This window comes from Pithys albifrons, chromosome 3, assembly GCF_047495875.1.
Source record: "Pithys albifrons albifrons isolate INPA30051 chromosome 3, PitAlb_v1, whole genome shotgun sequence".
Taxonomy (NCBI): domain Eukaryota; kingdom Metazoa; phylum Chordata; class Aves; order Passeriformes; family Thamnophilidae; genus Pithys; species Pithys albifrons.
This window is the reverse complement of record NC_092460.1, coordinates 1,607,136-1,618,598: the sequence shown is the minus strand read 5'-3', so window position 1 is coordinate 1,618,598 and position 11,463 is coordinate 1,607,136. Positions and strand designations below refer to the sequence as shown.

Here is an 11,463-nt window from a genome sequence, read left to right as displayed (position 1 = left end):
TGCCAAACACTGAGAAGAACACGCTGAGTGGGACAACCCCAGCATCTACTTTTAGGGAGCTCCCTATCACTGATACGCTGCTGTTCTGTGTAATATCTTTGTGCTCTCACATAATACCTGCTGCCCTCGGATTCCTCCCGAGGTGGAGCAGGCCAGGACTCTGCAGGCGATAGCAGCAGCTCTGGGCTGGAGCTCTGCCGTTCCCTTATCTTGGTAAATGCAGCCTTTATCAGATGAGCCTGCCTCTACTTGCTCAGCATTCAGCAGGGAAATGACCACGGCCCTTCAGGAGAGCTTTGCCTTGGCAGGTACAAACACACACCATTATGTTTTGCAACAGTGTCCAAGGGCTGCAGATCCCTGGTGCAAACTTGGGAAATCATGGAATGACTTGGTTTGGAAGGGACCCTAAAGCCCACCCAGTGCCACCCCGTGCCATGGGCAGGGACACCTCCCACCAGCCCAGGTTGCTCCAAGCCCTGTCCAACCTGGCCTTGGACACTCCCAGGGATGGGGCAGCCACAGCTTCTCTGGGCACCTGTGCCAGGGCCTGCCCACCCTCACAGGGGAGAATTCCTTCTGAAAATTCCTCATAGAATCACAGAATTGTTTGGGCTGGAAAGGACCTTAAAGCCCATGTCATTCCACCCCCTGCCATGGGCTGGAACACCTTCCCCTAGAGCAAGTTGCTCCAAGCCCCGTCCAGCCTGGCCCTGGACATTTCCAGGGATGAGCTCCGGGCAGCCCTAAACTCCTCTGCAGCATCGACATTCGCCCGGAGCCACATTTTAAGGAGTCTCAGTTATATTTTTCCCCTCGCATTTCCCTCCCGCAGCTGCCGGTTTCTCCGTGTCCGCGTTTGTGCCTCTGTCATTCCAGGGGGGGGGGATTTATTTCCGCCCGATCTCAGAACACGCAGGAGCGGTTCTTGTGGGAGCACCGCACCGGCACCGGCACCGGCACCGCACCGGCATCTGCACCGCAACAGTATCGGCAGCCACCGCGGCTCGGCTGCTGCCTCCCGGGAGCGGGGACACCGGGACAGCGGGAGCGGCGGGGACACCGAGACAGCGGGAGCGGCGCGGAGAGTGGGACAGCGGGAACACCGAGACAGCCGGGAGCGGTGGGGACCCCGGGACAGCGGGAACACCGGGAGCGGCGGGGCCAGCGGGAACACCGGGAACACCGGGCCAGCGGGAGCGGCGGGGACACCGCGCCGGGACACACGTGCGGGCGGGGGGGCCCTGCCCCGGCCCCGCCTCCCCCCGCGCCGCCGCCACGTGAGGCTCATGTGACGGCGGGGCGGGGGCGCCGGGGCCGCCAGACGTGCCGGCGGTCACAGGGCTCCGCACGTCGCTCCCGTCCACCCACTCGCCCGCATTTAACCCGGCCCGCGGCCGCCCGCCGCTCCTCAGCCCGCGCGGCGCGGGCGCGGCATGAACAGCGGCCCCGGCCCCGGCAGCGCCCGCAGCCCCTGAGCGAGCGCCCCGAGCGCCCCCCGCCATGGAGCGCATCCCCAGCGCGCAGCCCCCGCCCGGCTGCCTCGGCAAACTGCCCGCCCTGGACAGCGCAGACCTGCCGGGGTAAGCGGGGGGTCCGCGCCGGGGCCGCGGGGGGAGCCGCGCCGGGCCGGCCGGGGGTAACGCTGCTCTGCTTTCGCCCGTGCAGGCTGGACTTCGCGCACATGTACCAGGTGTACAAGCCCCGCAGGGGGCTGAAGAGGAGCGAGGACAACAAGGTAAAGGGGGTGACGGGGTAAATCGGGGGGTAACGGAGTAAATTGAGGGTTAACGGGGTGAATCGGGGAGCGCGCGCCCCGGAGCGACAGTGACAGCGACAGCGCTCCCGGGGAGCGGGGATCGGGCGTTCCCCGGGACACTCGGGGCAGGGAGAGCAGCGGGAGCGGGGACCGGGCGTTCCCCGGGACACTCGGGGCAGGGAGAGCAGCGGGAGCGGGGACCGGGCGCTCCCCGGGACACTCGGGGCGGGGAGAGCAGCGGGAACGGGGACGGGGCGCTCCCCGGGACACTCGGGGCGGGGAGAGCAGCGGGAACGGGGACGGGGCGCTCCCCGGGACACTCGGAGCGGGGAGAGCAGCGGGACTGGAGACCGGGCGCTCCCCGGGACACTCGGGGCGGGCGGAGCGGGGCCGTGCGGGGCTCTCCCCGGCTGACCCCGCTGCCCCTGGCCCCGCAGGAGACCTACAAGCTGCCGCACAGGCTGATCGAGAAGAAGAGGCGCGACAGAATCAACGAGTGCATCGCGCAGCTGAAGGACCTGCTGCCCGAGCACCTCAAGCTCACGGTAGGTGCGAGCGGCGGGCGCACCCGGGACCAGGGGCACGGAGGGGGCTCTGCTGCCATTTCACCGCTAGTCTGGGGTGTTGTTTTTTTTTTTTTTTTTTTTTTTTGCTGTATGGTGCTGCCTGCCCGGACGGGCTGTAAGTGCATCCCAAACTTTCCCAGAAGCAAAGTCCTCAGGCGGCTTTAGGAGCTGCGATCCCTGCGGGAGCTGCCCTGGCCGGGCTCCCCGGGCTCAGATCACGGTGCCAGCAGGGGCAGCAGAACGGATAAAGAAAAGACTTTTCCTGAGCTGTGCGGCTGGTCCGAAAATACCCATAGGGTTCTGTGGGAGCCTTGCCCGGAGCCTGCTTTTTAACTTACTTCCATGCAATGTCGGCGGTTAATAGCCCTGCACTGCTCAGGATCGCACCGTGTCCCTCCTCCCTCGGCTCCTGGGAAGGCTCTGGCAGCCCCCAGGGCTCCTGGCCGTGTGTCCAACCCCGCGGCAGACGCCAACCTGTCCCTCTGCTCCCAGACCTTAGGGCACCTGGAGAAGGCTGTGGTGCTGGAGCTCACCTTGAAGCACGTGAAGGCACTGACCAATCTCATCGAGCAGCAGCAGCAGAAGATCATTGCTCTGCAGAACGGTTTGCAGGCAGGTGAGTGTCCCGTGGGAGAGCCTGTGTGTGAGGGACTCTGGGGAGCCTGCAAGACGCAGTTGTGACACCTCGTTCCTGAGAAGGGAGGAGGCAGGAGCTCTGGCCTTTCATTGCTGTCATTTTCCCTGGCTTTGCTTATGAGCTTTCACAAAAAAAGATGCATTTCTCGTGGTGGTCAGTGCCCTGTGGGGATTTTTGCAATTAAGTTGGGGTTTAAGTAGTTAAAGCCCAGGTTTGCTGTGAGGCTCTCTCCATCTCCAGAGGTGTTTCAATCTTCCCATTAGTGTTTGTGAGTTTTACATAATTCAGTTGGGTTTGTTTGGGTGTTTGACAACAGATATAAATCTGCTTTTTATACACACCTTTTTGAAGTTTCTGTATAACTGAGGTGGCCTGTGCTCTGCAGGCAGAAGGTACCCGATATTTCAGCTTATCAGCTTTAGATGCACTTCCTCCTCCTGTTCTCACATGTGGCACTCACGTGAATCTGATAAATTAAAGTGAGTTTTTGGAGGAGCCGTCCCTGCCCCGGCAGCCACAGGGAGTGCAGTGGCGCTGCCCGAGGCTGCTGGGGCTGCTGGCAGGGCAGCTCCCGGAGCTCCTGCCCGGAGGTGCAGGGTGAGGTGCTCCCTGCCTTCCCCAGGGTACTTCCTGCAGAAGGCACGGCCCGACTCACTCCCATGCTCTGGAATCCTGTACCTGTTGAAGATGGATTGTACAGTAAATACAGAAAGAAAAATAAGTTTGAAGTTACTGTGTAAAAATGGGCAGATACATATTCCAATGGGAATGTCCATTTCTGCAGAAATCCTGGGGTTTCTGTTCATAGAGTCCAGGTTGACCATCCCAGTCCCCTCTGGCTGTGCTGTAACCCAAGTTCAGTATCGCCCCCCAGTCCAGCCTGGAGATGGAAATGGAACTATTTAGCATGTTGTTAATTTTTAATTCCCCTCCGTTAATGTTTCCTTAGGTGACCTGTCATCGAGAAACCTCGATTCCAGCCAGGAAATGTTTCGATCGGGTTTCCAGATGTGTGCCAAGGAGATGCTGCAATACCTGGCGAAGCACGAGAACGGCAAGGAGCTGAAGTCGTCGCAGCTGGTCAGCCACCTGCAGCGCATGGCCAGCGAGGTGCTGCAGGGCGGGGCCGCCCGCAGGGCCGGGGACGGCGCTCCCAAGGCGGGGGAGCTGAAGGAGAAGCCCGTGCCCCCCCTGGGCACGGCGGCCGAGGGCCACGGGAAGAACTGCGTGCCCGTGATCCAGCGGACATTCGCTCACTCCAGCGGGGAGCAGAGCGGCAGCGACACGGACACGGACAGCGGGTACGGGGGGGAGCTGGACAAAAGTGACTCCAAGTGTGAACAGCCCTATTTCAAAAAGGATACCGACCTCAAGTACGCCGTGCAGGAGAGAATAAGCTCCATTAAGCAAGAGACTGAGGACCCGCCGGCCAAGAGGAGCAGGCTGGCGTCGCCGGAGCATGAGGGCCCTTTTGGCAGCGACATGATGGGCTCTTCCAGCAGCTTCCTGGGTCCCCACGCTCACCAGCCTCCCCTGTGCCTGCCTTTCTACCTGATCCCGCCGTCTGCCACCGCCTACCTGCCCATGCTGGAGAAGTGCTGGTACCCGGCCTCGGTGCCCGTGCTGTACCCCAGCCTGCCGGCCTCTGCCGCTGCACTCACGGGCTTCATGAACCCCGACAAAATCTCCCCCCCGCTGCTGATGCCCCAGAGACTCCCCTCTCCCGTCCCAGCCCATTCCCCCATCGACTCCTCAGCTCTGCTTCAAGCTTTGAAGCAGATTCCTCCTTTGAACTTGGAAACCAAAGACTAAGCACAGAGTGACTGGATTTTTTCTTTTTTTTTTTTTTTTTTTTTTTTAGTTTGAGACTGTTTCACTTTTCCTTATTGGCTGGACTGAGGTGTGGGGATGAGGTTCACTGCACATAGGAAGCTAAATCCCCTTTTCTCTGGCTTGTTGGGTAGCTTGGAGAAGGATGAAGGATGTGCCCAGGGTAGCAATTCACAACTTCTTCCAAAAGATTAAAAAGTAAAAAGAAGGGGTTAGTGCTTTACCCCTTCCCTTCTTCCCTCTCCACATCTACAGAGCAACAGCTGACTCAGTTGGCTGCGACTGTACTGCAAAGCTGTGAAAAAATATTCCATTGGGCAGACTTGGTTTGAGGGTCTGCAGCTCCAGACTGCGGGAATATAAACCACGGTACTTCCTGAACAGCTCCGAAGGCAACGGCTCCACTGTCCAGTTCCAGCTGGACTGGGGAGGCTCCACTGGTCACTCGTGTCCAAGTGACCCTGAGCGTGGTGTGGTGGTGGTGGCAGTGCCAGCAGGAGTGTAGGAGGAGCAGAGCTGCAGCCACTGCAAGTGTGGTGGTGGTGGCAATGCCACCAGGAGTGCAGGAGGAGCAGGGCAGTGGTCACTGTGGTGTGTTGATGATGGCAATGCCATCAGGAGCATGGGAGGAGCAGGGCAGTGGTCACTGGTGGTGGCAGTGCCACCAGGAGGAGCAGGACAGTGGTCACTGGTATTAGCAGTGCCACCAGGAGGAGCAGGGCAGTGGGCACTGGTGGTGGCAGTGCCACCAGGAGGAGCAGGACAGTGGGCACTGGTATTAGCAGTGCCACCTGGAGGAGCAGGGCAGTAGGCACTGGTATTGGCAATGCCACCAGGAGGAGCAGGGCAGTGGTCACTGGTATTGGCAGTCCCACCAGGAGGAGCAGGGCAGTGGGCACTGGTGGTGGCAGTGCCACCAGGAGGAGCAGGGCAGTAGGCACTGGTGGTGGCAGTGCCACCAGGAGGAGCAGGGCAGTGGGAACTGTTTTTGGCAGTGCCACCAGGAGGAGCAGGGCAATGGTCACTGTGGTGGTGGCAGTGCCACCAGGAGGAGCAGGGCAGTGGTCACTGGTGGTGGCAGTGCCACCAGGAGGAGCAGGGCAGTGGTCACTGGTATTGGCAGTGCCACCAGGAGGAGCAGGGCAGTGGGCACTGGTGGTGGCAATGCCACCAGGAGGAACAGGGCAGTGGGCACTGGTGGTGGCAGTGCCACCAGGAGGAGCAGGGCAGTGGGCACTGGTGGTGGCAGTGCCACCAGGAGGAGCAGGGCAGTGGGCACTGGTGGTGGCAGTGCCACCAGGAGGAGCAGGACAGTGGTCACTGGTATTGGCAGTGCCACCAGGAGGAGCAGGGCAGTGGGCACTGCTTGGCCATGCACAGTCATGTAGACCTGAGACGGGTTTCTCTCCACACCTTCGCTGATACTTACACCTGTTTTTTCAGAAATAAAAGGCAGCTGCTGCTTGGAGCTTTCATGGCGTACATCTAATAAATAACCTGCGCCCTTCCTGTAACTTGAGCTGCTACTTCGGGCCGGGTTGGGGAGGAAGTTTCCCATGGATCCCTTGGCTTGTTGCACCTGACTCCGGCCTCTCCTGCTCTGCCGCGCGGTCTCACCGGGGCTGTCGGGAATCCCGAGGCTTTCCCAGCCCAGCTGCTCCCGGCTGGGCGAGGGAGCTCCGTGCCAGGGGGAGCAGCTCAGCCGGAGTCGGCAGCACAAGCCCTGCTGAATGTGCCCCCGTCAGTGCCTTTGGAAAAGGCTGGGATTTTCAGAGGAGTCCAATCCCGGCGTGGCTGAGCATCTGAATTCCTCAGTCTCCTTGGCAAACCCTGCCCACATCCCCGCATCCCCGTGTTAGAGAGAGGGGCTGGCTGGTGACACTGTTCCACCTCCAGGGGCTTTCTCTGCAGAGGAACATCATCTCCCATTTAGCCTTTTTTTTTTTAATGAAAACCCCCCAAACTCCACTGCCAAAGGCAGTGCTCTTTGCTGGGTTTTTTCCTTACTAGTTTTGAGGACTGGTGACCAGAACCCCGTTGTCTGGACCCTCCTGTCGCCCCCCATTGCACCAGCTGTTGAGATGCACTATGCTTGATTGCAGATCGTGTTCTAACGTTTATTTTGTTGTTGGTTTTTTGGTTTTTTTGGTATACAGTTGTTGCCTTTATTTGTAAAATCCTGTTATAAATATATATATTATATAAATATATTAAAAGGTAAAATGTTTCAGATGTCTATTATTTGTATAACTACTTGAGCATAAAGAAGTGAGAAATATGAATGTATTCTTGTTTCTGGGTTGTCTTTTTTTTTTTGAAGAGAAGAATATCCCGTTTTTCTCTTGGGAGAGGTACAGTGTTTATATTTTGGAGCTGCCTTCAAGGTGGGATATTGTACATATTTTTATCTTGAGTAAATGTTAAGTAGTTGTTTAAAAATGCTTAATAAAACAATTCTTTTCCTGTGGAAGATAAGGGTTTGCCTCCCATGCTTTGAAATGTTTGACCAGGGTCATTCCATGTGGTCTGGTCCAGCAGTGGATGGTGAGGGAATGGCAGAGAGGGGAGCAGGATATTGGGATGCAGGGGGGAGTGGGAGTCCAGGGATGCAGGGAGGAGTGGAGGTCCTGGGATGCAGGGGGGAGTGGGGGTCCTGGGATGCAGGGGGGAGTGGGGGTCCTGGGATGCAGGGGAGAGTGGGAGTCCAGGGATGCAGGGGAGAGTGGGGGTCCTGGGATGCAGGGGGGAGTGGGGATCTCGGGATGCAGGGGGGAGTGGGGATCTCGGGATGCAGGGGGGAGTGGGGGTCCTGGGATGCAGGGGGGAGTGGGGGTCCAGGGATGCAGGGGAGAGGGGGGGTCTTGGGATGCAGGGGGGAGTGGGGGTCCTGGGATGCAGGGGAGAGTGGGGGTCCTGGGATGCAGGGGAGAGTGGGGGTCCTGGGATGCAGGGGAGAGTGGGGGTCCTGGGATGCAGGGGAGAGTGGGGGTCCTGGGATGCAGGGGGGAGTGGGGGTCCTGGGATGCAGGGGAGAGTGGGGGTCTCGGGATGCAGGGGGGAGTGGGGGTCCAGGGATGCAGGGAGGAGTGGGGGTCCTGGGATGCAGGGGGAAGCAGGGTCTCGGGATGCAGGGGGGAGCAGGAATCCCCTCGATCCCCCCACGGGTCCTCTGCCAGGAGTGCCCGAAGGAACTCAGGGTCCCATTACCCCTGTCACCAGGGATATTTATTTACTTCAACTCCCTTGGCACCTCCAGGGATTTTTTAGCTTCCCAGCCGGCGGGAGGTGCCAGGAGAGCCTGGCTGGCTTTCCTGCTCCCTCCTGATGTCACGTTGTGCTCCCTTGTGTCTGGCATTTGGCTCATGGGCCCCAAGCTCCATGGGGAGGGGGCAGCCCCTTGCCTTGGAGGATGCGATGCCTCTGCAGGCTTTGCCCAGTGGCTGGTGGAAAATGAGCTTGTTGCAAACTGATTTTGCTTTGCCAGTGCCCTCAGCCCTTGTCAGAGCTGCCACAGGACTGCCAGGGACGGTGCCCACCAGCCCCTTGATGCCAAGAGGTGCGAGGGCCAGGTCCTGCCTTTGCTGGGAGAGATCCCTGGTACCTCCACGTGTCCCAGGTGTCCCTGGCCTGGGACGTTCAGCCAGTGCTGGAGCAGCCCTGTGCCTCCACTGCTGCTGCTGCAAAATGAGCTGCAGGTGTGGTCCACATATGGCCTCTGCACAAAATGTTGTTGATCCCAAACCTCTCCCAAAGGCACAAGATGAGCAAAGCGAAGGGATGGGTGGGAGGATGTGGTTTTCTGGTGGTGCTGCCAGTGCGTGGATGGGGCACAGGCGCTTTGTGGGGTATTTTGGATTTTCCCAGGTGAAGCACAAAATGTGGGGAGTGCTGAGGTGCCCAGCTGGGCCAGCACTGCTCAGTGCCAGGCTGCAGCATCTCTGGGGCCCTGCACTGAGAGGCAGCTGCCTGGGGACTCCTGTTAGACTGTGGTTACAGTTACCTTAAAGAAATGTTAGGTTAAGTAATACTAGAAAAAAATGCACGGCTGCTTCATGTGTTGGGCCCTTCACACCTCCTGACCTTCATGTCATGTTTGTTTTAATTAGGGCTAAGTATTGATCTCGCTGGAGGCAACGGCAGTAACCTGCTTTGGGGACAGCGGTTGGTGCTCAGCACAGTGGCACCTCCAGCCTCGGACCCACTGGAATTCTGGCTCCTTTCCACAGCTCTTGCTCCTCTTCAGTCTCCTCCTTCTGACACACCTTGTCCTGTGGTGGGAGGACTCACTGCAACTGCAGATCCTCAGTCAGGGGAGGGGGGGGGGGATTGTTTAAAAAAGTGTAAGAGATAACATTTATCCAGGAAGCGAAGGATAATTATGGGCCAGGGATTTCCTCTGCTGCCCTGGCCGGCTGCCAGCAGGACAGGTGAAGTCTGTGGGGCCCAGCAGGCATGGGCCACATCGTGGGACAGGGCAGCAGCCGTGGTGGCACAGGGTGGGGACCGCCCGCAGCATCCCCCGGGAGCACAGCTGAGCGCTCCATCCCGGGGCAGAACCAACCGCTGTATCCCGGGGCAGAGCCGAGCGCTTCATCCCGGGGGATAACCGAGAGCCCCATCCCGGGGACGAGCCGAGCGCTGCATCCCGGGGTAGGGCCGAGAGCTGCACCCTGGGGCTGCATCCCGGGGCATAACCGAGCGCCGCAACCCGGGGCAGACCCGAGCGCCGCATCCCGGGGCAGAATTGAGCGCCGCATCCCGGGGCAGACCCGAGCGCCGCATCCCGGGGCAGAACCGAGCGCTGCATTCCGGGGCAGAATTGAGCGCCGCATCCCGGGGCAGAACCGAACGCTGCATCCCGGGGCAGAATTGAGCGCCGCATTCCGGGGCAAAGCCGAGCGCCGCATCCCGGGGCAGAGCCGAGCGCCGCATCCCGGGGCAGACCCGAGCGCTGCATCCCGGGGCAGAATTGAGCGCCGCATCCCGGGGCAGAGCCGAGCGCCGCATCCCGGGGCAGACCCGAGCGCTGCATCCCGGGGCAGACCTGAGTGCCGCATCCCGGGGCAGAGCCGAGCGCCGCATCCCGGGGCTGCATCCCGGAGCAGACCCGAGCGCCGCATCCCGGGGCTGCATCCCGGGGCAGAGCCGAGCGCCACATCCCGGGGCTGCATCCCGGGGCAGAGCCGAGCGCTGCATCCCGGGGCTGCATCCCGGGGCAGACCTGAGTGCCGCATCCCGGGGCTGCATCCCGGGGCAGAGCCGAGCGCCACATCCCGGGGCTGCATCCCGGGGCAGAGCCGAGCGCCGCATCCCGGGGCTGCATCCCGGGGCAGAGCCGAGCGCCGCATCCCGGGTACGGGGGCACCCAGGGAGCGAGGAGGGAGATGGAGGGGCGACCCCCGGCACGGCGCCAGCCCCGGGCAGCCCCGGCGGGGTGTGCTCAGTTCCCCGGACTTGTTTTCATGGTCTCACCCAGCTCTGACCTGCCTCAAATGTTGACACAATGTCACGTTTCCGACTGCAGTCTTTCATGTGCAGCCGGAGGCTAAATACGGCTGCTGGTTCCTGGAAAAAGACGTGCCTGGCACCCTTTCAGCAGAAACCCGATCCCCATGCAGGCTTGGCACAACAGCTGAATAACACGGCAATAACTCTTTCAGCAGCATTTCAACCCATAAATAGGGCTTCCCGAGCGACTCCTTGAAGTCAGGCGAGGAGGGGACGAGGATTTTTAGCAAAAGCAGAAATATGAAGTCGGGGTGTGTGAAGAGCGGGTACAGGGGCAGCGGGTTGGGCAGATCACACCCAGGGTGCTGAGGGGGTGCCGAGCGGGGTTTGCTGACAGTGAGCCCAGGATTGCCTCAAAAGGAAAGAAATGCTCCTGAATTTTTTAATGTCTTGGTCCCGTTTCGTCCCAGCCCTGTGGAGGCAGGGGAAGAGCCTTGCCAGGAGCCAGGGCCTTTCCTAACCCCGGTGAGGACACACAGACACATAATTTTAGCTTTTCACCACCTGTTTGGAAAGCTCCTATAACCGAGCACTGGGGACTGGATGGTTTTTACAGGCATGTACCCCGGGAGCTGCTTATTTGCATTATGCATGGACCAGGGCCTAAAATAATCTGCAGTGACGCACATTTTTTGCTGTGATTTTTTTTCCCCCCCCTTTTCCAGGACTCCATTTTTCTGAACGTGCCATGACTTTGGAGGACCACGCATGGCTGCCCAGCCCCGGGGCTGCAATCCCTGATTCAGCACGTCCTCCTGCAGGGAGCAGGGGAGGCTCTGGCCCGGCTGTGACACGGGGAGGGAGCAGGGAGAGGGCCCTTCTCTCCCTGGGCTTTCATCTGCAGAGCGTGTCGCTGCAAGTGCGGCGTGTTTACAAATGCAGGCATTGCAAGATCCCTTGAACTGTGTCCTAGTACAAAAGAGGCTTTGAAACGAGAAAACACGTTGTCATGGCATGTTCCAGGCCAGCAGCACCAGACTGAACCAGATAATTGGTGTTTCTGCTTCACCGTGGAAAAAGCAGCAGGTCTTGAGCAAGTCGGTTTTTCCCTTTAGACACTGGGTGTGATGCTGAGGATGGAAGGAGAGGGTTGGGAATGCCTGGGCAGCGTGGGCAGGGGTGGGATGATCTCCAGAGGGCTGGGATGATCTCCAGAGGGGTGG

The 11,463-nt window shown here is 59.9% G+C and overlaps 1 protein-coding gene across 1 annotated transcript; it reads left to right on the top strand.

The window, feature by feature from the left end:
* The first annotated feature begins 1,309 nt into the window (after positions 1-1,309).
* On the top strand, positions 1,310-7,078 carry BHLHE40 (basic helix-loop-helix family member e40). Its single transcript, XM_071550189.1, has 5 exons — positions 1,310-1,583; positions 1,669-1,738; positions 2,197-2,304; positions 2,818-2,941; positions 3,912-7,078. The coding sequence occupies exons 1-5, from the start codon at positions 1,504-1,506 to the stop codon at positions 4,772-4,774; spliced, it is 1,245 nt and encodes a 414-aa protein (XP_071406290.1). The 5' UTR covers positions 1,310-1,503; the 3' UTR covers positions 4,775-7,078.
* Positions 7,079-11,463: the final 4,385 nt, after the last annotated feature.